This window comes from Diachasma alloeum, unplaced genomic scaffold, assembly GCF_001412515.2.
Source record: "Diachasma alloeum isolate Michigan unplaced genomic scaffold, Dall2.0 Dall_scaffold_00176, whole genome shotgun sequence".
NCBI classification, from domain to species: domain Eukaryota; kingdom Metazoa; phylum Arthropoda; class Insecta; order Hymenoptera; family Braconidae; genus Diachasma; species Diachasma alloeum.
This window is the reverse complement of record NW_021680342.1, coordinates 5,006,829-5,034,811: the sequence shown is the minus strand read 5'-3', so window position 1 is coordinate 5,034,811 and position 27,983 is coordinate 5,006,829. Positions and strand designations below refer to the sequence as shown.

General features: G+C 37.6%; 2 protein-coding genes across 3 annotated transcripts in view; one reads left to right on the top strand and one right to left on the bottom strand.

Annotated features, from left to right (window-relative positions):
- Positions 1–3,602, top strand: LOC107036268 (armadillo repeat-containing protein 6 homolog). Its single transcript, XM_015254088.1, has 5 exons — positions 1–313; positions 397–734; positions 805–1,100; positions 1,178–1,443; positions 3,056–3,602. Exons 1-5 carry the CDS (start codon positions 197–199, stop codon positions 3,425–3,427), a joined length of 1,389 nt encoding a protein of 462 aa, XP_015109574.1. The 5' UTR covers positions 1–196; the 3' UTR covers positions 3,428–3,602.
- Positions 3,422–27,983, bottom strand: part of LOC107036255 (ADAMTS-like protein 4) — a 27,324-nt gene continuing 2,762 nt past the window's right edge. The window contains exons 1-15 of one of the 2 annotated variants that reach the window (XM_015254076.1): positions 13,933–14,009; positions 12,197–12,272; positions 11,166–11,317; positions 10,507–10,709; positions 9,901–10,073; positions 8,926–9,130; positions 8,570–8,845; positions 8,275–8,335; positions 7,972–8,195; positions 6,933–7,318; positions 5,828–5,986; positions 5,329–5,493; positions 4,189–4,365; positions 3,945–4,104; positions 3,422–3,853 (exon numbers count right to left, since the gene is read on the bottom strand). In XM_015254076.1, coding sequence (XP_015109562.1) covers positions 3,738–3,853; positions 3,945–4,104; positions 4,189–4,365; positions 5,329–5,493; positions 5,828–5,986; positions 6,933–7,318; positions 7,972–8,195; positions 8,275–8,335; positions 8,570–8,845; positions 8,926–9,130; positions 9,901–10,073; positions 10,507–10,709; positions 11,166–11,317; positions 12,197–12,272; positions 13,933–13,982 — 2,583 coding nt within the window. In that variant the 5' untranslated portion in view covers positions 13,983–14,009 and the 3' untranslated portion in view covers positions 3,422–3,737. Of the gene's footprint in view, positions 3,854–3,944; positions 4,105–4,188; positions 4,366–5,328; positions 5,494–5,827; positions 5,987–6,932; positions 7,319–7,971; positions 8,196–8,274; positions 8,336–8,569; positions 8,846–8,925; positions 9,131–9,900; positions 10,074–10,506; positions 10,710–11,165; positions 11,318–12,196; positions 12,273–13,932; positions 14,010–27,983 lie in introns of those variants that run through there. The other variant, XM_015254066.1, reaches the window with a different exon arrangement.

Below are 27,983 nucleotides of genomic sequence, written 5' to 3'. Positions count from 1 at the left end.
GACCGCGCACCGGGCTTTTACCTCGCGCTGTGAGAGAGAAGAGTGCAACTAAAAAAGTCATTGAGAAATGATCACACCGGTGTACATACGGCACCGTACCCGTGTGCCGTCCGTCCACCAATTCAAGCCTTTTATGGCGATTCAGGTCGCAGTCGAGGAATAAAGGAAAAACTTGAGAGCCAGTGGTGCAGTAATCATGGTGCGCGTGATCAAACAAGAGACTTACGATGAAGTGGTGAAGGAGAATATTGAGGATCTGGCTATGACACCACAAGAGGCCATCGAGGATGCGGTTAAGCAGTTTGAGGCCCAGGTAATAAAACATAAACGAAGAAAATTTTGAATAAAAACTACATTCCGATGTCTTTACTTATGTATTATTCAATCCACAATCAGGGCATCGACTTGACCAACATTATCAAGGACCTGGCGATCAGCGAAAATTCAAACGTGATACAGACTTGCCTGAGGAAACTATCCGCCTCGATAGAAGAAAAAAATTACAACGACGTTCCTGATGCATTGGAAAAACTCAAGACTGAATTAAACAGAGACATTGCCAGGAGAATGTACGCTGCCAAAGAAAATGCGTACTGCATTCTCCTCGATCTTATGGAAGAAGTGGAGAACGAAGAAAATCTTAATATTCTTAAATCAGTCATCAAGACAATGACATCGCTGATGACTGGACATCCTGATCTGTTGGACGCTCGTGGAATCAAGTTACAGATTAGGTAAGAATGTTGCTCTTGAGTAAGAAATTTCATTCGCAATGTTGGTATTCGCAAAATATATTGTTTTCAGACTTGTCGATCGGCTATCAGATGTCCCAACAATCCAGCTCCTCCTCCGTTGGATAAAAGAGTGTTGCATTAAACATGAGATGAACAGACAAGCGATATTCAACGTTGGGATTATTCACAGAATCAGAAAAATTATCGAGAAAGAGGATATAACAGGCCCTGAGCTCAGAGATTGCTGTGGAGCGATGAGGAGTTTAGCGCTGGATGACGACATAAGGCATGAATATGGAAAAGCTCATGATCATGCCGCTCAAATGGCCAGGGCATCACTCACTGTCCTCACTGGGTTATTAACAAGTAAACATGAGTAAATTGAATGTCTCATTACCAGTTTCCAGAGTTGTATCCCATCTGATGAGATTTTTTTTTCACAGAATTTAAGGGAGACGTAGGAGTCGTTGGGGACCTCATGCTGACGATGGCCTCTCTGATCGTTAGAAACGAATTCTGCCAGGACGTCGAAGACGCTGGAGGTCTGACGTTTATTCTCGACGTCATGATTAACCATCCTGACACGGAGAAATTGAACTGGCAGGCCCTGAAACTACTGAAGGCACTTGCTGGCAATGACAATGTCAAAGCCCATATTGTCACGTGTGGCAGTGCTCCTCTCATTGTTTCCAGCATTGGTAGATTCAAGGTGACTTCTGACATGAAACCAAATCGGTTACCGGTCTAAATAACACCCGTTATTTTCAACGCACAGACTTAACACATGCATTTTCAACACTTGACAATTTAACATGTACAAATTTAACACGTGTGTAGTTTTTTTATTTTTTATTTAAGCATTTTAAACCAATCGGTTTACTCTGCTGACGTGTGTAGTTGTGTGTGTGATGTAGGAGGCTTTCCACAATTGATTTCATTGGGTAATGAACGACTGACTCTGTCAGTCGCAACCCACGGTGATGATCTCGGCTACTGCTGGCGCGCTTAAGGGCAGTCCACTCAGTGGTCCTGTCCGGTGTCCGATCATGAGAACAGACCAGAATGGATTTTAAATGACAATACGAACGAATGATTAAAGGGATATAATGAGTGAATTTAGACTTGTGCATATATAACGTAAAACGTTAAGGATGTTCTACACCCTTTCTGCCAAAATTCACGTTTTTTTAATTTTTCTGGCAAACTTATGATGGAATTGACGTGAAAAAATATAACGTTTTTGCGTTTTGTCATTATTTAATGACTGACGAAATTTTAAGGTGGTGCGAACATTTTCCTGCGTTTTCTCTAAACTTTTAAAAAGAATCACAAAACTGTAGAAAAAACGCATGAAAATTATCGCACCACTACGCAACTTCGTGAGCCATTAAAGAATGACAAACCACAAAATCGTTATATTTTTTCACGTCACTCCCATCGATAATTTGCCAGAAAAATGAAAACAACGTCAATTTTGGCTAAAAGGGTGTCGAACATCCTTAAGGGGTTCGGGTATACGTGGTGCTGAAGTTGGAAAAATTGTACTCGACTGTCCGGTTCGGCTCCCGATCGTACTCTGCCGAACCAGGAGCCTCACAGACGCTGCCGCCCCCAAAATGCTAAGATAAGCGTTCTCACGGTTTTTGCCACTAATACTGTGTTAGCATTGTCATTGACAATGTTTCTAGCCAGCCAAACGACTTCCGAAAGGAAGTCCGACTCGCATTTTTCAGCACAACTCAGTCTTCAAAACTGAAGTAAAAACTCTGAACAATATTTTTAACACGTGTATTCAAGCATATGCGTCACATGTGACACTTCGACAATCCCTACTTATTGGACACTTGGGTGGTGTGAATTAGTATTATTTTGATGATACTATTTTTTGTGATTAGTTTAATTATAATTTGATAGCAATTTATTGAATCTGCCGATTTACTGATTTATATGCTCTCATTTATTAATGCCATTTACTGGATGATCATTTTTTTGCGATTTTTTATACCTCCTCCTCATTTATTTATAAATGCAATTGACTGTATTCTTGTTCATATTTTTTTTGTTTTTTCATTAAATGAATTCTCATGCCAAAAGTAAATATTTCTTGATTTCGAAGACTGCGTTGATAATTGTTTCCAAATTGTGTGAATTTGTTTGTTAACATTTGCGTATGCTATTTTGACATGTAATCACTAAATCAAGGATTTGTGCAGTCTAAGGGAATTTCTCTAGTGCTGATTGGGTTGATCTTAAAATTACAGGAAGATTGTTCGCTGATTGGAGGACTTCCTCCGTTAAAGACTAATTTTTTTTCATTACAGAGCTCAGAGAGTGTCGCTTCAGCAGCATTATCCTGTATTTCTGCCTTGACACTCCGCAGTTCTTCAAATGCTGGGGTATTCTATGACTGCGGTGCCCCATCAGTGATTATTGACGCTATGAAAGAATTTCCAAAGAGTTTGACTGTCCTACGACAAGCATCGTGGGCGATAAGGAATATGTCGGTGAGGAATAAAGCTGAGTCGCGGGAATTCGTGTCCTATGGAGCCGATGCTGTTCTCCAAAATGCGATTAAAAATCACCCAGTACTAGCTGAGGATGCTCGCGCTGCACTGAGAGACCTTGGATTGAAAGTGGATTTGAAGGAGCAATGGACGGGTAAAGGGGGTGCATTAACCAACGAAAGAGCCTGAGAAAACCATATTTAATGAAGTATTTTTGTGAGAAATTGCTTAGATTTGAAATTAATTTGCTGAAATTATTTGCTCGCATTGCAAAAGCAAGAAAAATTGTTCGAGCCGTGATTCCCATGATACAATGTTTTTTACCAGCTTCATCGCCTCAATAAAAGTATAAGTCACAACTCTCGATCATTGAATAGTTACTTGTTTAAATTAGTAAAAATACTTTTACATTTCCTTTACAAAAATCTCGTTATACTACGATAGGGTCAGACTTTCAATTACAATTGTTAATTCAATTTATATGTTCTTTCAATTGAGATTAATGACGACATCCACAACACGAGTGTTTGTAGTATTTTATTCGACATAAGCCAGTTTTCACTACTAATTCGCAGTTGGGGTATTTATCTATGCATCCGTCGACAGAATGAACCTCTGAAATAGACAACACATGGAATCGTAGTCAAGTGGTAAATAGATAAGTCCTTCAAACTCAACAATTTCATTATAAGAAGAAATGACTCACTCTTCGGAATTTTGTGTGACAAGTCCTTTCTGCACGGTTGCGTGTTACAAATCCTCTGGTCCACCGGCTTGTTCCTGACCTCGCATCCCGTCAATTCGAAGCCCTCCGCAATACATCGCACAAGTCTCCTCTGCATACCCCCATTACAAGTAGCCGAGCACTGAATAAATACGTCAGTGAAACATAAATTGGATGGAAAAAAAAATACACTGAGCATGTCAATGAATAAGCACCCAAAAATTACCTCACTCCAGTCGGACGTGTACCACTCGGGCATACAAACTGGCATGTGGCAGACCTGCTCGGCGTGCGGCCTCGGTGATGTGCAATTACTTTCCGAAAGTATTTTTGATTCACCTGACGAGTTATCGATGCAAATAACATCGCGATGGGCGATACCCTCGCCACACAGGACGGAACACTTATGAAAATATTATTCTTAGGTCATTTTTTCATTCATTGAACAGCTCAATATAGATTTAACTATGAATGGGAGACATGCATGCGAGTTCAGCTCTGAAAATCATTTTCTTTTTTGAGAAACTATCGGTATTTTAATGAATATTGTCTCTTTGACGATATGGAGTTATCTATACTCCGATAATATTGATAACATTCCGCCCAATTTAAGCCCAAAATGATCTCGATAGCGTGGAAAATGACGTTGCAGAGAAGATCAAAGAAATAATTTAATATTGGTTTAATTGAAAATTGCGAAAACAAGAATGTGAATAGATTGTAAACCAGATGCGGTACAGGGGGCCCTTTCATGTGGACGTACACATATATTACGCGAGGGTGATAAAAGTCGCGAGTTTCATACCTCGTAAAGGTAGTGTAAGGGATGAATTTTACAAGGATCAATGTCATTATTTATTGATCGCTACTGGATTCGCCACGTCATCTCATGTCACCAAGCGATAAAAGTATTTTCTGACGAATGTGGCATAATAATCCGAGCCGAGGAGGCGAGGATTTTAATCACATGAGTCAGAAAATTATTTTATCGCCGTGTGACATACAATATTTTATGCGTCTGGACCCGAAAACCGCGATTTAACCGAGAGAATCGATGTTAAAATTGTAGTTCCAGAGTCCTAGGGATATAAAATAATATTTTATGCCCCAAGTGCCCAGAAACGCGTTGTAACTGCACAAAGTGAAGTTAAAATTCGCGGTTTACCTATTCTCGGGACATGATATAATATTTTTTATGATATTTATGTATCCAATACTGCGTCTTCGGCAGATGGAACAAAATAAAACATTCTAGCAGCTGAACCAACGTAATTTACACGCCAAACTGTGCTATGCAGTACTTCAGAATTATGTGCTACACCGACTGCGTCACATGTAGTTTTACAATATACGCAAAAATATTTACCGCTGACCATGGGCCAGTGAACCATTTCGGCTCTGGACAGGATTTTGTTGCATTGACGCATTGCCTCTCAGTAATTGACCTTTTTCTCGCATCACAGAATGTTTCATTGACATCGCTGCAGGCAACTCTCCTCGTCTCCACCTCATGGCCGCATTGAGCTGTGCACTACGGAAATCATTCATTTCTTCATATTTCTTATCTCCAAGGCGGACTCGTGTAATTTTCCCTCTACATTCGTGGCTCTCGATAAATATGTATTTCCACGAGTCATTCGGAAAAATATTTTTAAAAAAAAAGGTGGTTAAATATACGAGGGTATACATGAATATTTAATCAAGACATCCGGCTGTTTGTACTGAAATGTTTTAGCGGTATGGATTTTAAGTAAGGGCTTCAATGTTTTCATACTATTTGTTTGGATTTTCCTGAATCTTGAGAGGTTTACACAGATGTTTAAGCTATCGTGAAATATTAGAGGTTTTGGTACAGGGATTTTTACCTTTGACGACCACTCGGAATACAGCCAGACAGATGGTGAATTGCATGGTGTCTCGCAGAGTCTTTCATCAACGGGCTTTGTAGACTGGAGACAGGGTTCACCGGCCGTGATACAGGTGACTGTGCGCCTTCTAACGCCTTTTCCGCATGTTGATGAACACTAAAAATTAATCTGTTAGCATTCGAATTAAGAGTATAAGATCCAGTCTAGGATCTTTCAAAATGTCTTATTTTTTTTATTTAAAATCGTTTGTTGAATTATATAGCTGTATTTCACAAAATTGTTTTAATGAAGATAGACGTTTCTAACTTGTGCGATATTAATAAAGCAGAAGTAAAGCTCAATTCACAGTGTTTACTAATTACTTATCGTTATTTAATTAAACTAGTGCATTTTTTCGCCTTACGGCGGTCGTATTTTTTTCGTGTTGAAATCGACATTTAGCAGATAAATGATACAAAAGTCTAGAATATTCTGAAATATTGTCGGAGCACCTAAAGAATGCATCGATGATGAACGGGTCTTGTAGCTTAGCTTTCAAATCAATCGAGGTTTTATAAATTTTTAGGGTAATTTTACGATAAAATAACGCAAAATTAATGTAAGAATCACCCCGGAAAAAATGAGGTATCAGTCGGGAGTTTTTATAACTTTCCTGAACCTTCCGTGATTTTCCGAAGCGTTCATTTCTGAATTAATCGCGCAATTCCTAAAGATTTCTAGAACATTCCAGAATCTGCTGGAACATTCTGCATCGGAAAATTGTAGTTTTGCAGACGATTCGCGAACTTTCCAGAGAATTCTGTCCCGTTCTGGCCCTTTCTTGAACCATCGACAACCTTCCGTGAATTTCCGCAGAAACGTACATCTCAAATTGCATAAATTAAGATTTTGAAAAAAAAAATTTTGAGCCATTTTGAGGAGTTGCAGATTTTTTTTTCTCTCAAAAACTAGATCATTTCAAGGGATTGGGCCAACGGATTTGAAATCAGTTTGCAAAAATCTTTCGAGTGGTGGCAATCTCATCCCTCTGCCAAAAAGTCAGAATTTTGTAGGACTGTGTTATGTGACAACTCGTGAATGAGTAATTTTGGGGAATACTCACTGGACCCCACACGCCAACATCCCACCTCGGTGTAGTATCACGTTGTGTGCCACTCATTTGTCGAACTTCCAGACTTGGACAAGGTGGGCCACCACAAGAGCTGACTGTGCCCAAGTCCGGTGGTTGGGAACAAGCGCCCGCGGCTACGCGCATTGTCAATTTAGAATTCAAATCTTGAACACACTCGAGGCGCCGTGTTTTCACACCCGTGCCACAGGTGACGGAACACTCGGACCAAGCATCGGCTCTCCAACGAGCCGGACAAGGACGCTCGTTGCACTGCAGCGACGATGGTGAATCGGGTTTTTCAAATTTTCTACACCTGCGATCGGGCACCACCATATCGTTATCCAGCCTTATACACTTGAATATTCCATTTTGCATACCTATTGGATTTCATAATACAAACAAATGGAAAATCGAGTTTCACGTGTGGCCGCTCCCCTCGAGCTTTAGAGTAGAATATTTTATCTTGGAGGGCATTCCAAATATTTATTATTCATTACGTTCAGTGATAGATTTCTCTTCGTGTGCAGAGAAAATTGTTTTCAAATACTCATAAACATCCCATTCTCCTGACATTTCAATAAATTCAATTCTAAAACATTTGAAATTGCGCAAATTTTTATTAACACAATAATTAATTCTCAATGTAATTCGCCCAAAATCAATTTTACATTGACAGAATTGAAATTGGCATAACTTTAATTTCAATTTTAAATAATTTTGCAGTCACGTATGCTGCCGAAAAAATTTAGACCTCTTAAAATCTCATGAATCGTGGGATGAACTTTTTAGGCACAACCGTTTCATCTAATTTCAGCGGGTAAGTGATGTAATTAATTCGGGCATTCCATTGAATTAAAGTGGAACTATGTAACTGAAAAATGCGGATGGGCTTGGAGTTGCTAGTCACATTTATTTTTCCACAATACCCAGTATTCTCTGAATGGGCAGGAGACATATCTCTCCAGTCTGTCACTAAATTACAATTCCGCCTCCCACGAATAAGTAATTCAAAATTATTGATCAGCCTCACCTCCCCCGCAGGATTTGGTACACGGAGAAAGTCCCATAATTCTCCAGGCGAATTTCCATTTTTTCCTCTTCCTGTTCTTCTTCTTCTTTGAAGATGAATTAATAGTTGGTTCATCGCCTGCCATCACCGTTGTCGGTGAGAATTTCATTTCTTCATTTGTATGCTCGTCACTCTGCTCTTTTACCTGATTTCTCGTTAGCGTTGCCTCGGGCTGCCTCTCTCGACTGTGGAAGAGATAATTTCAGAGTAGTTTTGCCCTTTGAACAGGCTCTAACACTTTTGCCAGATGAATTAAATAGTTACGTGACTGGATTCGAAGAAGCGATTCCCAAATTCGGATGGGGAATTTCGTTTACAACAGAACCTGGGGAATAAATTATCTCATCGATTATGGAATCAAAGAATATTCAGCTACGTTTTTTAATTGAATTGTCAAGTGGTGGAAAAGGATAAATCAATCTCCGACTCTATAAAATAAACCCTTATAAAAATTTCCGTGTCTCCCTTAGATCCAAAACTATTCACAAAAAATTGACTAGACTTATTTATTTATTATTTTCCTGTTCCACCCCTTAATTATCGCCGAATTACAATTCACCTGGCGCATAAAGAGGTGGCGCGCTAATGGCATTATCCTCCGGAATTTCCTCTGGAGCCGGTAGCATATACTTGTACAAAACCCCGGGATTCATCTCGTGATATAAAATTTCAATCCCCAGGGATTCATTGAGTGGTCCTGTTGCAGCTATACTCTCCATGCGATTTTTATCGCCCCTTTGATACTTCAAAGTCGTCCCAGCAATTTTATAAATACCACTCGGACTCACCGAGTCCGGCCCATTAACTACATAACTTCCATTTTCCGCTCTGAGAGCTGCGAAAATTACGAAAAACCAACGGAATGAAAAATTTTCCGGTCTCGATTGGACAAATGCATAAGGATTCCCCATTTACCTAAAAAATTTCCGGTATATCGTAATTCCGAGATATTGAGTGACATAGCACCCCGGGGGATTGTCGTGACAGGCTGATGGCCTTTCGGAAGGATAGGCTCCATAAAAATTCCCTCAAATAACTTGCAGCCTCTCCCCTGGCCGCCGCAAACACCGCAGGTGTCCCTAATAGCACCAGATCCCACCACTCCATCGCATCCCACTGGCTAATGGTAAAAATTTCGCTGCCATTTAAAAGTGCCATCAAAAAGTGTAACACATTAAGGGGAGACTACTGAGTTTTAAAAGTCGTGAGTTATTGGAGTGAGATTTTTCGTACGTTGAAGATCGATTATATAGATGTGAAAATGAATAATTAGTGCAACAAAAAATTTTTTTTATTTTTCGTTTGCCCGAAAACGCTTAAAATGCTAAAAACAGTCCAAGGCCTCCAATTTTTGAGCTACAAAAGATTTTTTGTTCCAAAATTTTCGAAAAAATGTGTGGAACAACAATTACGAGCCAGTTTTTTGAAATTTGACTCCTATACAGCTGATTTCGTTTTCTTTTTCATAAAAAAAACTCACTATTTGCGTAAAAAAATACAAAAAAAGCAAATTTAGCCATGTAAGAGGCAAATTAAAAAAAAACTAGCTCGTAATTGTTATTCCACATATTTTTACGAAAATTTTGAACAAAAAAAATCCTTCGTAGCTCAAAAATTGAAGGCCCTGGACTGTTTTTGGCATTTTAAGCGTTTTCGGGCAACCGAAAAATAAAAAAAATTTTTTTTTGCACTAATTATTCGTTTTCAGATCTATATAATCGATCGTCAACGTATGAAAAGTCTCACTCCAATAACCTACGACTTTTACAACTCTTAGTAGTCTCCCCTTAAAAGAAACCAAATGTAGGGTAAAAATGCGAAGAAGAACTAATTTAAACTGCCATAAAATGGGGTCTTATCGCCGTCATTGAAAATGGAACCCAGTTTTACCCTGCATTGTCCAGCGACGCACAACCATTGTTCAGTTCGGTCAATAGTTAGACCTGTACTTCTACCACTTAGATTGGGACCGTCGCACGGTGTACCATCGACCACTTCTGGCTCCAGGGTCGCATAAAATCGTTGATTCATTGCACGGCAGTTTAACGCACATGGATTTGGTGCTATAAATCATGAAATAAACTCATTCACTATCCACGGCTGATAATTATTCATATTGCATTTCAATGAGAAATCATCAATTTTACGATTTTTATCAATTGCAGAAAATAGTATCTAATCTGATTTTTTATTCATTTTCTTAATGACCTCAGGGTATTTTGCTTTGAATTTAAATTGTCGTTGGATAAACTGCATGAATTAAAAGTGAACGGATAAAATGTAATATAAACTTGGAATGATGCAGTAAGAAAGGGGCAAAACATAAGGATTCGGTTGCTGACATTTAAATCATTAATTATCTCTACATCAGTGTGTGGATTTTGCGGCAAGTGTCCGATAAATTTTTTCGTAGAGAATTTTCTCAGCTAAAGCGATCAACTCTAGAAATTTTCCTCTATAACAACTCATTATTAATTAGATTATTATTATTATTACCATTTAAAAATGGCACCCAATTGTAGCTTTTCCCTTTGTACATTCTACTATTATACTTAGCGCATTGCTCAGTCCGAGGATCCTCCGAGTAATTTGGACACTCGTGAGTGTTACATATGTGGTATCTCTTATGTGTACCAATGCAAATCGGCTTTGGACTAGTTGCATTTACGTCGTTCGCTAAACTCCTCTTTCTCAGGCCCCTTGAACAACGAAAATTGATGAAATATTAAATCACTTGAGTTTATTCAAGCCAGCATAATAAATGTGCTCCAATTATTCGCCTTGAAGCACGAAAAAATATTGGAAACACGTTCATTAAACATACACACACATAGAGCGACTGAAACGCAAGAGAAACACTTGTTATTGATGGCCGGGAAAGCCAGGCCGGTCATCGAGAGCACCACGAGAGAAAAAAATTGTAATGGACACGAGGAAAAAAATCCCTTGGCGCCTCCTGTCATTACAGCTCACATGCGCATTTTTTTGCTACCCCCATTACGATATGGAAGTCAAATGTATGTCTAAGACCAGAATTCTAAGTTCACTCGACTCGGAGTGTATAATTTGGAGAATATCTCTTGGGAAAATTGGATTTTCATGACACTCCGGGAGATTAATGAAACGTAATCGTAATCGTTTTATGGCATTATTACCGAGGCAGACTGCATTGACGGGCTTGCGATTGAACACCAGTTCCACAGGGCCTTGAGCACTCACTCCAGGAGCTCCAGGGGCCCCAACTTCCTCTTACTCTATTGTCACGACCGATTCCGTATTGCGATCGTTCCTGGAGCATGTGATATACCTGCAAGAGTTTAGAATTTAGAGAATTTAGAGATAATGACATTCCTTAAGCCCCAGCACAGGATTCGAACCCGGGGCCCTTTTTTATTTATTTTTAACAAATACGTTTATTCGCTTGCCAAATACGAGAACAGATAAATAATAAGTTAACGTATTCAAACATATCAATTTCAATTAAAGATTCACAGTTCTAAAAACAGAGAATCGACACAATATCTACTATTTATAACATTATTACACTCCGTTTTTGCAAGAGTCAACAGATTAAATGGTGCTCTTCCCAACATAAGCTACCGGGAACTACAGAAATTCTCTCTTTAAATTCGACTCACACCGAACCACCATTAGGCATCAAATAAATTCAAAGGCAATTAGAGTTTAGAGAGTGAGAGAGAGACGGTGAAATTTTTACGAGGATCTTTCGTCGCCTTTCGTCGTTCTCAGATTCTGAATAATTCATCAAAAACTCGTGTCATTAACACGTTTAAAACCCAGATGAAACAGATGAAAATAAACAGCAAATCAATTCCCTGAATAAAGCCATCACAATTGACACTCGTCAATCACTTTACAGTTTCCCCGTATGATGTCTCATTTGACTGATGTGCAGTTGAATGCATAAAGAAGCGACTTAATGGTACTGAATGAACAAGCAATTGCCAATCCACAAGCTCCTCATCCCGTAATACCGCTGATACGCATCTCCTCGTCAATTATCTCTCAATCTCTGATAGGAATTGATCCACATTATTTTTTCCAAGCAATGCGAAGTGCACCCCAACGTCACTGCAATCTTCCACGATCAATTTAAAGTCGTTTGATGAATACTTCAATAGAATTATCACCGGCATCTGATGATTATCATTAACGTGTACTTTACCTCAATTGGATACTTTTCCGGTATGTACGAGTCAACCAACGACACCGTCGACAGTATCATCAATATCACAATGCATCTGCAACAAATTTGAACTTCATATCAATTAAAATTCACTACTTAATGATGAGACTATTACTGCTGATGATTATGATGATAACTAGTGACTAGTGAGTGAGCATTTGTAATGTAACGAGTTGCACACGACAAATTAAAATACCAGACGTGGAATCCATGAATAAACGATGAAAATATTGCGTTAATAAATGACTCTGGTGCCAATTCATATGAATTTTCTCCCCCTGGACCATCGGGGGGTGACGACGGCCCGGTCGAGCAAACTGTGCCACTAAGCACCAATAATGTTTCACTTGTTACGCCTTCTCGGAAAGCCTTAATTAATCATTCGCTACGGATGCATGGTTTATACATGTGGCTAGATCCCGAGAGTCACGAACGTTAGAGGAAGAGGCAAGGTTGGGATTAAATAAAAAAATGGCGTAATCTCCCGGATAGTCTAGTATGTTGGGATTTTTTTCTCTCTCTATTTTGCTTCTCAAGCGTGTTCCCATTTTTTGAATGGCAAAGAGAGCTATCGGCGCGGCTACCGTGGACGATAACATGTGGATAACAAAAAGAGAGAGAGAGAGAGAGAGGTTCAGCGTTCACTCGGGCACGCCATTGAATTTGAATTGCAGCGTGAATTAGTTCAATGGCATTAGCTCATTTCTTTTGTTGATTTTGCGCGGAGGGCATGGGGTAATTATGCGTGGAAAATTATTGCCGAGGGACAATGGGAGTTAGTTGGACGCTCATTTCATGACATTAAGAAAATTGTTCTCGACGGGAAGAATAATATTTTTACTCTGGCAAAAATTATGGTGCTTCGTAACAAGAATTGAAAATAAAATAAACTGAAATGTATTTCCGTTATCTTGAAAATATCCCGAGGTTTACTGAAGGGAAATAACAAAAATTAATGAATTTCTTTGTAAGAAATTGAAATGTAATTAACGTTTGCTTCATTCAGCATTTCAATCGATGAAAAAAGTAATTGATTGATGGATTCTGATACTTAAGACTCGACTCAAACAAGACTGTCATTGTTTAGTTATGCCAATGAGTGCAATGCAGACGACTTGTTGGAGAGTATGCATGAGCAGACTCAGTTACATTAGAGATTGTCTATCTAACTTGGTAAAAAGCAGAGTCGTTCTATATGAAATGAAAAGGGAGATGAGGAAAGTGTGAAGCGCGAAGAATCACGTCAAGATGCATGGCATGATTACCACACCGAAGGCAAGCCACGAGTGTTCCGTATAATGGAACACAAGAAGTTCAAGACTTCAATGGCTACTCTCCATCAACTTTTGCAGCTCGCCTTTATCTGGGAAAATAAAAAAATATATCCAGTGGTTTTGGAACGGAAATTTTAACGACTCTTGAAGTGCAAAAAATGAAAAAGAGAATGGGGTCAATTGGTGTTTCTTTGACCCGATTAATTTCCGGCCAAATGAAGTCCTCAAATGCGAGTTGAGTGGTTATTAACGCTGATCCCAGAAGCGATAATAAGATTAATTAATTGTGAGCCCAATAATACTCTACAAATGGCTCCGATAATGACGGTTTTCCATCATTGAGATGAATGATGAAAAAAATTATCGAAACAAATGGAATCCGAGGAATTTTAATGGGACAATGAGATACGTGACACTATGATTTTAAAAGTCATGACTCACTGCAGGAATTGTAATCTATGCGACGAATTCCCAACGATCCAAACCCCCATGAAGATCAGCCTCCTTTGTATTACATTGAAAAGACATCTCGGGGAGATCAGTATCAACAATGTAATCAGCGATGTGATCCACCCCTTATAATTGTGACATCATTAATCATTAGCACCACATTGACGCCTACTGTCACATGATAATCAAATGAAAATGCATCATGCATGAAAGTATTGAATACCTCGTGAAATATGGCAAACATTTCAGAGCTCTTCATTCGATGAAATTAATTCAATTCAATTAAATCATTAACTTTAATTAATGAAATAATTAAAGTCTCGGAATCTGCTGGGGAAAAAATGGACTGTATTTCCTTTCAATTGAGAGATAGATACTCCCCTGTCTTTGACTTGTCAAACGATAAAAATAGTTTCGTAAATTGAGACCAATACTCTTCTTTAAAAAAGTTTCTGCTCCATGAAATTTGCATTACCGCCGGCACACGAAGCTCTCTGTGGGGTCGACGCGCCTCTCCCCATTTTTTATCCCTCGAAACACGTCATTCAATCCCCAAAAAGGGATTAAAGTTTTCCCCATCCTTCCTCTTTCCTCCCAAAATCTCAAGTCTCCCGAAGATTCAATAGATTTCGATGGTATTTCGTGCATCTCGAGCTATCGAATTTCGCACACAGCATAAAGAGACACGAATGATGAAGTGAGAGAAGTTACCCTGTTCATCCGTGCATGCAGTGGATGCACAAGACACAAGACCCGCCCTTTTTTTTCTCCATTTTCGAAACCCGGTTTTCCTTCCTCTCCTCGTGAACGCATTTCCACTATATATTTATTCATCTCTTTTGCTTTTTGAGAGTAGCCGAGGCCGCGGTAATCTCGCATGATCGACAATCGACGTCTTTATCCTCCGCTCCATTGAGCCCCGTATACATGATTTAACAAAATGAAATTCACGCTCCCGGGATTTTTCCCCCCCTTAACAGCTACTTCATCGTCATTTTCTAAGTGCTTGAATCAACTCGGTTCATGTAGAACATTTTTTACATAATGGAGATGATTTAATTCAACTATTTCACGCACTTGTTGTCACGTTTTTTGCCACGATTTTTTATTTCCTCCTCACCAGCACTGGTCAACACGTTTGACCAGTGAATTACTGAATTAACGCCTGATGTCTTGAAACTGGCTCGCGGCCACCCGTAGCGAAACCCCTGTTATTATTTTTTATTCATTCATTCTTCTTTCTTTCCTTCTTGTCCTGGATTAATACGAGTGACTCTTCGACGATGGCATTGGTATTCTATTTCTCGGGTTTTATTTCGCAAGCGTGATTTGAATTTTGGACGCGTGGCAGGATCAAACCATTCATTCCTGTGGAAGGAAAAATCCCCATTGAAAAAATTAATTTTTATGTAAAAATTATGGGGAACTGTTTCGCTTCTTGACGAGATTATTATGGAAATACATCATGAAAAAGTCGTAATGTGTGATTTTATTACCGGCAGTGGAAGAATGTCGGTCACTCGGGCCACAACCAAGAATGGTTTGTTTTCAGCTTTTTCACGTCGACAAATATTTCTAGGCTACTAGGGGACACGTAAATTAAAACTCGAAATGTTTAATGGTCGTGTTTAACAATAGCCGGGTACCTCAGGTTTTTATTTTTTCAGTTTCTTGGCTTCAGTTTGGAGTTTTAACTCCAAACGCCGTGAGTGCTCACAAAGCCCCTTTATTCTCACTCGCCCCCCTTGCCCCTCTAAACTAGACTGGATTTCAAAACGGTAATAGGTATGAGGGTACGAATACTTCCGATAATGGATGGCCAGAGTTCATTTGACTTAATTTTTTCATTGTCATTTTGATTTTCATTTTATTTCATAAATTTTCATTTTCATTTTCATTTTATTTCATACAGGATCAAATTAAATAGATGTAAAATATAACAGAAATTAATAAAACGCACAGCTCAACATGATACAGAAAGCAGTTTATTTAATAACAGCTATTAAATTACCTATTCTATCTAAATGACTGCACAATATATATCCTTATTTACGATATACAGTTTGTTCTCTTATTTTATTTTATTAAATTTTCGTTGGTTTTGGGCGGTTTTGCATTTTTAATTTACTCAATTAAATTTTACTCCTGTATTTTTCAACTTCACGATTTTTCAAGTAAAAAGTGTTTTCTTTTTCTGTAATTGTCATGCGCATGGTTATCGCAACTCGTTAACTAATTGCCGTCGAGTCTGTGGATATCGTGAACCCGTTCGACCGTGAAGCCAGTGTCATCGGCCATTAGATTAGGTACAGTTGAAACGAGAGAAATTGCGTTCAAGCACTCGTATTAAATGCCTCCTGAATCAATACTCAAAAAAGTTGGAAATAAATTTGCATCGGCTGAATTTAAGGAATTGGCGGAATTAATTAGCGAACTCTGGTGAGTTTTGAACCTCACGGGTTGTCGAAGTGAGAATTTCTATAGGTTTCCCCCATATTCCATTTATACAAAAACTGATCATTAGTTAATGTAAAAAAGAGATAGACAATTGTATTTTTCCCAAAAAACATGAGAGAAAAAAATGTTACGAATCACTTTTTATTCAATATTCGAAATCTTAATAAACATTATTCTCCCGATCCTTTGATCTCGAATTACTGTGCATGTTCAGTGGATTTCCTCATAAAAAAACTAAAAATACATTATTTATGAGTCAAATATCAAAAAAGTGATTCATAATTGCTGTTCTGCACATTTTTTTTTTAATTTTGGGAAAAAATGCAGTTCACCTCAAAAATTGAATCCACTGGACCGGTTTTTCGATTATATCATTTTAGGCTTCTCTGCGCGGCTAACGGATAATAAACAATCAGTTTTCCCCACGAATGATCCATTTTCAGATGCATGGAATATAGGAGAAATACGTAGACTTTTCATTTCGATACCCCGTGGCGTTAAAAACTCACTTGCATAATGCCAGTAAATTGCCCAGAAAATTGTTGAAGCTAAAAATATCAATCTTCGTACGAGCAATTTTTTTCAACTCATTCTTTTCGGAATTTATTACTCAACACTGACATGTAAATGCACGCAGAAGCAGGATCCATGGCAGGCGATGATTTTTCGCTCTTGCGTCAATTTTTTCGCTCTCTTTATGATTCTTGAAAAAAAAAGAATTTGGAAGAAAAAACGACTTTTTAACTTCAGCTTTCATCAGGCGGAAACCGTAGAGGTTTTTCGGGGCCGTTGCAGCTGAACACCATAAACATTCCCCCTCCTCTATCCACCCTCGGAGTATCATAAATTACGTGATAAGAGTGTCGGCGCCTTCTCTCAACTCGCGGCAACACATCTTCATCCAGAAACACATCTACAGCTTGGCATGCAAGGTTTTTTTTTCACACTCCCCTCACATGTCGTTCGGTTGTATTACAATATGTAACACACGAAACAGTCAATGAGCTTCCGGGGAGGCGATCAACGCCAGACTTCGCGATACGCCCATGAGACTTTTTTCTATGAATCACGACAAAAAATGAATCCAATGAAAACATTCAAGAAATGTGTTGACACAGAGGAAGTAGAATGTGGAACAACTTTTATTCTGCTCAATGCTCGAATGAGAATGAAACATTCCGCCATTTTGATTCATTTCCAATTCATTCATGGGAGGGAAATGTTTGGAAGAAAACTAATTATTTGCAAAATGTAATTAAAATAACGGGGATTAGGTGTCACAAAATCAATTGAATCTATTTTTAATTTCGGGTGAAGCTTTCAAAACCTCGAACGATATTTCTTTCTTCTGTGCGATAAAATGGAATTTACTCATTCGTTTCAAATGTAAGGAAAAACCAAGAGATATGTTTTTTTATGAATCACAACGAAAATGAATCCAATGAAAACATTCAAGAAATGTGTTGACATAGACGAAGTAGAATGTGGAACAACTTTTAGTCTGTCCACTGCTCAAGTGAGCATCCGCCATTTTGATCCATTTCCAATTACCCATTCATGGGAGGGAAATGTTTGGAAGAAAACTAATTATTTGTAAAATGTAATTAAAATAACGGGGATTAGGTGTCACAAAATCAATTGAATCTATTTTTAATTTCGGGTGAAGCTTTCAAAACCTCGAGCGATATTTCTTTCTTCTGTGCGATAAAATGGAATTTACTCATTCGTTTCAAATGTAAGAAAAAACCAAGAGATATGTTTTTTTATGAATCACAACGAAAATGAATCCAATGAAAACATTCAAGAAATGTGTTGACATAGACGAAGTAGAATGTGGAACAACTTTTATTCTGTTCAATGCTCAAGTGAGAAAGAAAACGTTCCGTCATTTTGATCCATTTTCAATTATTCATTCATGGGAGGGAAATGTTTGGAAGAAAACTAATTATTTGCAAAATGTAATTAAAATAACGGGGATTAGGTGTCGCAAAGTCAATTGAATCTATTTTTAATTTCGGGTGAAGCTTTCAAAACCTCGAGCGATATTTTTTTCTTCTGTGCGATAACATGGAATTTACTCATTCGTTTCAAATGTGAGAAAAAACCAAGAGATATGTTTTTTTATGAATCACAACGAAAATGAATCCAATGAAAACATTCAAGAAATGTGTTGACATAGACGAAGTAGAATGTGGAACAACTTTTATTCTGTTCAATGCTCAAGTGAGAAAGAAAACGTTCCGTCATTTTGATCCATTTTCAATTATTCATTCATGGGAGGGAAATGTTTGGTAGAAAACTAATGATTTGCAAAATGTAATTAAAATAACGGGGATTAGGTGTCGCAAAGTCAATTGAATCTATTTTTAATTTCGGGTGAAGCTTTCAAAACCTCGAGCGATATTTTTTTCTTCTGTGCGATAACATGGAATTTACTCATTCGTTTCAAATGTGAGAAAAAACCAAGAGATATGTTTTTTTATGAATCACAACGAAAATGAATCCAATGAAAACATTCAAGAAATGTGTTGACATAGACGAAGTAGAATGTGGAACAACTTTTATTCTGTTCAATGCTCAAGTGAGAAAGAAAACGTTCCGTCATTTTGATCCATTTTCAATTATTCATTCATGGGAGGGAAATGTTTGGTAGAAAACTAATGATTTGCAAAATGTAATTAAAATAACGGGGATTAGGTGTCGCAAAGTCAATTGAATCTATTTTTAATTTCGGGTGAAGCTTTCAAAACCTCGAGCGATATTTTTTTCTTCTGTGCGATAAAATGGAATTTACTCATTCGTTTCAAATGTAAGAAAAAACCAAGAGATATGTTTTTTTATGAATCACAACGAAAATGAATCCAATGAAAACATTCAAGAAATGTGTTGACATAGACGAAGTAGAATGTGGAACAACTTTTAGTCTGTCCACTGCTCAAGTGAGCATCCGCCATTTTGATCCATTTCCAATTACCCATTCATGGGAGGGAAATGTTTGGAAGAAAACTAATTATTTGCAAAATGTAATTAAAATAACGGGGATTAGGTGTCACAAAATCAATTGAATCTATTTTTAATTTCGGGTGAAGCTTTCAAAACCTCGAACGATATTTCTTTCTTCTGTGCGATAAAATGGAATTTACTCATTCGTTTCAAATGTAAGGAAAAACCAAGAGATATGTTTTTTTATGAATCACAACGAAAATGAATCCAATGAAAACATTCAAGAAATGTGTTGACATAGACGAAGTAGAATGTGGAACAACTTTTATTCTGTTCAATGCTCAAGTGAGAAAGAAAACGTTCCGTCATTTTGATCCATTTTCAATTATTCATTCATGGGAGGGAAATGTTTGGTAGAAAACTAATGATTTGCAAAATGTAATTAAAATAACGGGGATTAGGTGTCGCAAAGTCAATTGAATCTATTTTTAATTTCGGGTGAAGCTTTCAAAACCTCGAGCGATATTTTTTTCTTCTGTGCGATAACATGGAATTTACTCATTCGTTTCAAATGTGAGAAAAAACCAAGAGATATGTTTTTTTATGAATCACAACGAAAATGAATCCAATGAAAACATTCAAGAAATGTGTTGACACAACGAAGTAGAACGTGGAACAACTTTTATTCTGAGGAAGAAAACGTTGCGCCATTTTGTTCCATTTCCAATTATCCATTCATAAGAGGAAAATATTTGGAATAAAATGAATTAGTTGTAAAATGTAATTTAAATAACGGGGATTAAGTATCATAAAATCAATTGAATTGATTTTCAATTTTGGGTCAAGCTTTCAAAACCTCGAACGATATATCTCTCCTCTGTACGATAACCTGAAATTGACTCAATCGTTTCAAATATTCCAGAGAAAAATCGTAAGAACTCAATTTCCAGTATTTTGCCAACAAAATTAAGCCATCAATTTAATTTACATGATTACGGTAAATTTTTAACGAACCCACATGCGTGATTCCCGACTCCCCCAGTCAACCGAACACGGAAAGAGTTCCTGATAATTGGTAGTGACCCCTGTCGACACTTGTACATAAATTCGTTGAAATTTGTTTCTTCCACGTTGATGTTAATTGGCTATCGATTGAATCCGGAAACAGTGGCAGTGGTGAAAGGGCCTCGAATTCATTATCATTCATCACGAAATTACCTGTCTACAACACGTGATGTTAATTTATCGATTTCACACTTTATGATTTTTAAACGATTCTTATTATGCCAGTCACAGCTGCTTCCCCCTCATGCCCTTTATTATCATTTTCAGGGAACATTATTACACAAAAACCTTCACTATTCCCCTCCACCGGAGAATTGAAAGAACTTATCTACACAATTGAAAAATGAAACCAAATATTTATACTCTTCCAACAACCATCTACGTGTCATAATCTCCGAGAATGAGAATTATCCAGAAAAATTCCATTAACAAAAGTATGCATGGAATACCGGAATGCATGAATATTACTTTTTATCATTATTATTATTATTATTAAATTCTTCCCTTGTGAAAACATATAATTACGCGTTCTGAAAAGAAATACGTCCCAATGAGACACACGGGAGGTCGATTTCGCCGGTAGCAATTCGTGGCATCGACATGTCTTATCGTTTCAATGTTGAAGTCTCAAAACTTGTAACCAGAAAAGAATAAAGAATCGATCGACGAACGAGTTTCATCGCTCACCAGCACAATGTATCACATTTATCAATAATAATATTAGACCGTTCTTCGGTTACATTGCATGTATTTAAAACCGGCGTAGGTATGAGCTTTGCGCCTCGTTATCGCATCCATTATATTTATTATTCTTCAAGTAGCGGATTGGTGCGTCCCACACGAGTTTTCTCGTTCTTAAAACTCTCGATTATTACCTCTCGTGTTTACTCTGCTGCAGCTCACATGGTCCTTTGGTATGTACGGCAATAATCTATCTGGGTAAATGACCCGCGGGGAGTCACTCAGTCGATCATAAAATAAAAGTTTTCTTCTCGGGCTCATTCGTACGAATCGAAATCAGGGTGGCGTTTGTTGGTAGGAAAAATGGTATCTTGAGTTAACAAGAATGTCCTGAAGCGACAATAACGGGTGCTTAAGGATATCCATGGAGTCTGTCTCAATTCCTTTCGTTGAAATATCTTTCCACATATTTGTCGTTTAACATCAGAGCTTTCATTCGAGCCACATTCGACCCTAGGTTACTGCAGAGTTTAAAGTGATTTATGATTTGAACTTTGAGGGTTTGAAGTAGCACGAGAACACTCCAGTTGAGTCGTTGAGGGTAATGACGAAAAATAAATTCAAAAAGCCAAAAAAAGAGGAGTTGTTCATCAGTGATAATTTATTCCATGAATTCTAATTTTGATGGGTAAGAAATCCCACTTGATCCATCAAATTCTTCCTTCAATTATTTTTATAAACACTAGTCTCTCGTTTGACTAGGGTGTTTAGACATGGCACGCCATTTAGGACATGGAGAAACATAAATTATTTACAACAGTTTGACTGACATTTTTTGTATTGAAGACTGAGTTTTTATTCATTTTTTAATGATTTTTCGAGATTTTTTTCTAGATTTCAATCTTCTTCCTGATCTGGGGAAGTTAATTCAGCACACGGAGAGAAATATTCAATAAACATTACGTATCTTTTCCGTAATTCCGGAGCGAAATGTGGTTGTAGGAAATTTTACGGAACTGTCACGTAATTTTTACCTAAAGACACGGAATTTTTCCAGAGCGTTCCGTAATTTTTACCTGAATCTCCTGTGAAAAATTACAACACCATCACTTAAATTTTCTGAGTCAAGTCCGTAATCGGTGAGCGAACTGTGAGTTCCGTAATTTTCACTGAACATTTCTCTCCGTGTAGCGAAGTGGTAAAACGGTTTAAGTCGATTTTGACTCTTGGCCAATTTTCAGTGAATATCTCGGAATCTAATGGAGATGGCTAAATTTTTGTTACGACCTTCTTTGTAGCACTGAATTTGCTCTAGACAAAAGGTTATTACAAAAATTTCGTTATCTCCTTTGGATTCGGAGATATTCTTCAAAAACTCAACTAAGATATAAGTCGACTTGAACCGTTTTACCACTTCGCTACTGAATTGTCTCATAAGACTGTTATTTTTGCACTTCAATATTAGTTATTATCAATAATAACCAGATTATTTCTACGGACATTAACGTTCATTTAGACTTCACTTCAGATTTTAATCTTGGAAATTCATGTTATGTTTATATACTACCTTGAACTTGATTTTAATCCGTCGGCATAGATTCTCATGCAAGTCAATTTTCACTCCTTTATCAAAATTTACGTGAAAACAGGATACAATCCTGGTTTTGCTGTTTACGGAGAGTAACTTAATCCCGACACGGTTTCTTTTTTTAATCAGTTGCGTACGATAAGGGCGAATTCCTTAGCCATCCGGGTAGCGAATTCCGTACCTCTGATTTAATTATCCACGATTACTCCTCATTCTAATCAACAACTTCGTATTTTCAGAGAGGACCTGTGTTCATTTCATGCGACATTCGTCGATCTGTATAATTCAAGACGCGTACAACTCCGACAAGCGATAAATGTCGGCACTTCCGTTTCAATTTGAAACTCACAACGGCACGAAGAAGTTGACGAGATTGAAGGTTGTAAATAGTGTCGTTGAGAAGATAATGAAATTTTATTCTCAATTTCTTCTGTTGAAATTCTCCGAAAGTGCTGGGGCAAGCACCGTAGAAGAGTCGTTTCCTTTCTCTCATTTAGTATAAAATTTGAGCACAATGGGTAAACTTGAAATTTCAATCTCTGTAAAATGGGCAGACTCTAAACCAATGCAACAACATTCCCTACAAATTTCATTGTTTAACTTGGAATTTTGCGTTTCACGGTATCCACCAACGACGAATAAATAATCGAATCCAGAAATATCTCGGCCAGATATGCATAAATAAATTAAGTGCGAGAGTATTTGATGTTCAGCACTCTGGTACAGTGATATAAACAGCGAAACATTGAACTTACATTGAGAAGACCCAGGGTCTTCCTCTATTTAGCTATAATGCATGGTTACATCTCATTGTCGTTCACCTACCGACTGTGACTCCTATGAGTCGTCTTCCTTGCGATCATCATTTAGCGTCGGAGGCGAACAATGCGATTAATATATGAGAACTGGCACGCCCTTTGTTGACCCACAATGAAACTACGGTGAGAGACAAAATCACGCGTTTTTAAATTTCGTATCACACGGAGAGAAATATTCAATAAAAATTACGTATCTTTTCCGTAATTCCGGAGCGAAATGTGGTTGTAGAAAATTTTACGGAACTGTCGCGGAATTTTTCCGGAGCGTTCCGTAATTTTTATCTGAATCTCTTGTGAAAAATTACAATACCGTCACTTAAATGTTCTGAGTCGATTCCGTAATCGCTGAGTGAAGTGAGAGTTCCGTAATTTTTACTGAACATTTCTGTCTGGGCATCCCTCGTCGAAGGTACTATTAATTTAATTGTGTTTTGATCACTCCAGCATGATGCCATCAAATTTACTCCTATTTTTAAGTCTCACATCATGATTCTTAAGAGGAATCATATATTTCAAGGTTCTTTATTGTTTACAGTGTAATAATGCGCCGAATGAAAATTCTTCACTGACGACGATTTTTTTTCGTTCGAAAACATCTTGATGAGATTGAGGATTTTCAATTTCCAAAATGACGTGGATACGTCTAGGACCTCTGTATTATCAATTCAATTTTGGAAATTTTTGTCATGTTTTTTAAATTTCATGTCATCCCGCATCGAAGGTATTATTAATTTAATTGCGATGAAAACGAAGTTCTCGACCGTTCTGATATAGATGTTTGTTGAACTTCTGGACCATTTTTCGGCCAGTTGCGGATGAATAGTTCTTTCAATGGTTAAAAATGGTTGGCAAATTGGTAATTGAGAAAAATGTTATACAATTTAAATATCTGTTGTTGCATAATAGTTCTAATAACGTTTTATATGATTCTCTTGAATTTGAATTTTAATAAAGCACCTGAAGAGGAACGCTCAGTGCGTTGGAAACGTTGTGCGTCTTCTCAACTACATCGAGGAGTTCTTGAGGTTTTATTTTCTTCTCTCTCCATTCATCAATTCCTGCAACTGACCGAAAAATGGCCCAGAACTTCAACAAACATAATTTAACTGGGCTTTGATCACTCTGGCATAGTGCCATCAAATTTACTCCTATTTTTAAGTCTCACATCATGATTCTTAAGAGGAATCATATATTTCAAGGTTCTTTATTGTTTACAGTCTAATAATGCGCCGAATGAAAATTCTTCACTGACGACGATTTTTTTCGTTCGAGAACATCTTGATTAGATTGAGGATTTTTAATTTCCAAAATGACGTGGCCACATGGAAAAAATATACATACAGAAATATATGTCACTTATATCCGCTTATATGTGGTATACTTTCTGGCAAAAACTGCAATATTTGAGATATATGTTGGATATATGTGTGTACATATACTCCACCGGGTATACCTAGCATATACCTGGTATACAAGGCGGATATATTCAAGATATAATTCCGGCAAAATCACTATATCTCACTTATAAGTTTTGGCTTATATTTTTTTCTATGCAGGTGGATACGTCTGGGAACCGTGTTTTATCAATTCAATTTTGGAAATTACTGTCCATCAAGATTTTCAAATAATCCTCTGGAATTTGATGATAAGTTTGATGAAGGCAGTTTAAACTTGACACTGGACAAACTCGTGTACTCGATGAGACCCCTTGTCCCGTTTAGTATCGCCGAGTACATAATGTAGAAGGCCAGCATATAATAACCCATCGTGTGTGGCGTTCAAGTGCGCTTTTACACGCGCACTAGCCTATGCAGAATAACCCCCAAGTGGTATGATATGTCGTGAAGAGACAACAGTATGACAATGTTTGTACGATTGCGTAATGTTTTCAATTCATCTCGTGTCAAAATGAATGTGGAAAATTGTAGTCGTGACACAGGGATTAAATGATCGGTATTATCCGCTCATGGAGAAGTGAGAATGAACGTACTGATGATTCATTGGTTGCAAATGATTTCATTATGAGTAATTGAATCAATTAAAGAGGCGAATCGTTTCTCAATTTTCTTCTTTTTTCTCCTTTGTATCAATGAATTTGCTCTCTAGTTTTTTATGCATGTGATGTGCAATTGAAATTGCAAGCGCCGTTCATTCACTCGTTACCTTGGCAGTTTTAGGGGCGTTGAGAGTTGCTGATATTACGAGAGTCCCAATGTATTTCCATTGACATTCCAGATAAACCTCACTTAATGATGTGTTGGACTGATTGCACGCATCTTTTCTCGATCCATTCAGTATTTTTTCTTTCCTTCCCCATCCGTTTTTCCTCCGGTAATTTTCTCTCCTCTTCCTGCGTCGATCTGCAGTCACGCCCTTAACGTAATAAAAGAGGATGAAATGAAGAAGATAAAAAAAATGAAGGAAGAGGCGGCAAAACCCTTTGGCGAGATCATCGTCCGTCTTTTCCTCAGCTGATGGGTCGAGGCATTCGTAATGCGGGATCAAGGCGAGGAATATAGTCTTGACGAGTATTCACCACCATTTCATATTCTCAAGTAAATGGCGTATCATGAGTGTGAGAAAATTTGCATATTTCAACTGTTATTAATTAATTTAATCCACTCTCCATAATTCTGTCATTAATCTTCCCGCGAGGGAAATTATTGAATGACATCGGTAAATCGTGTTGATGTGATGAGATTGTCAATTTCTAGATGAGTTATGGTTGAGGAAGTTTATTGAGTGAATACAGAAAAATGAACATTCCGTATGAAAAATGCAACACTAGGGTAATTACAGGATTAAGTCTATCTACAAGGGATTATTTACTGAGGAGATAATGATGTAGTTCTACTCATATTTTAGGTGTTTCATCTTATGATTTTCGAACATTGAATACAATTGATAGTGAGGACTGGTGAAAGACTTAGTAATTTTGTAAATATTGCAACAAATGAAATAAAAAGTTTCTTGTTTGTCCTCTTATTTGAATTTCGAGTCAAATTTTCTCAAATTTTTCCTCTTAGTGTCTCTATTTGTAACTTTCAATGTCACGCATTATTCTTTCCCACAAAAAAAGTTGAAAAATTGTCCCAAAATTGAAAGCAATATTTTCACTTTCAAAACAACAACATTCGTAATTTGTTATTATTGTGAATAATTCAGAATTTCAAAATCGTTTAATCTTCTGCATCCGAAGATAATTGAGGATCTTATCATAGCGTGAAATATTCAACGCCCACATGCACTTTTCGAGTTTTGCGGCTCATTGTGGAGTGTTAAATTTTCGTGCCGGTCTCGAAGTGGTAAATCAGTGGGCTCTAGATACTCGGCGAGAGTGCGCCCAATGACCGTTGATCACGATCATCACTATATATCTGCGATGAGCGACGATACTATCCACGGGGTCCGCGAGCCCTCCCTCGGTGCCCTCTGAGGCGTGAAAAAAAAGAGGGTGAAGAGAGCGGCCAAGAGAATAAGAAGAAAAAGTTAAACGTTTGGTTACACATTACCCGAGCGTGGTGTCAAATTTCGAGGTAATTCGAATCTCGTAGGGAGGATTTACGATTAATTGTGGTCATCCAGATAAAAACGGCCACACGAAGTAAAATTGGTAATGGCAAAGTGCATTGAGTGCTAAGTAGATAATAAAAGTTGTTCATTTCGTAGTTATGAAAAATAAAAAAAAAAACCAATGATATTGTAACATTGAGCATATTTCGAGCCCAATTATTTAGAAATTATTTACAGGTAATGGCACATTTTAGTAAGCCATTACTTCTGAATAACAAATAAATGTTTAAATTCTTTAATTGTCTTTCAACTCAATGTCATTCAATTATTTGAATTGAATAAATTTTTACTAAATTAATGTTCCATTTAGAATTTTTTCAACGCACAGAATTTTATTTTCTTTGCGCAGGATTTGGAATAGCTCGAAAATGACGCCCATTTAATTGAATTTCACTCTACGAATCTATTTTAGCCCGCTCTTTCCCACACATAGTCTTCTTTGCTTAATATACCGAGAGTAATCACACCTTCCTTGACACAACTTTTTATTACACCAGATAGTAGACAACTAATCAGGTCGAGTATGCCCAAGATAAGTCACATTTCCATGTGACAAATATATTTATTTTTATTTCAAAGAAAAAAGATAAATGTAGTTTGAAAAATTAAGTACCCAGAGTGATGGCACATTCACCGAGTTAACAGACTCCCCCCTGAAAAGTGAATTCGAGACAAGAGACTGAAGTGATCTTCATAAACCTAACGCTGAAGATATCGTGAACGTGAGGTCCAATCCTGGCTGATTGACGAGACGTGCGAGCGATTACGGGTAACGAAGCAATCGATGCGCTGTTGGTACCCGAAGAGGCGTAACTTCTAATCACCGGTGGGTGAAAAGAGCGGAGAGAGAGAAAAAACATGGGAAATTGAAAGAATAAAAAAATATTCGCGGAGGCGAAGTCTATAACCATCGGGGG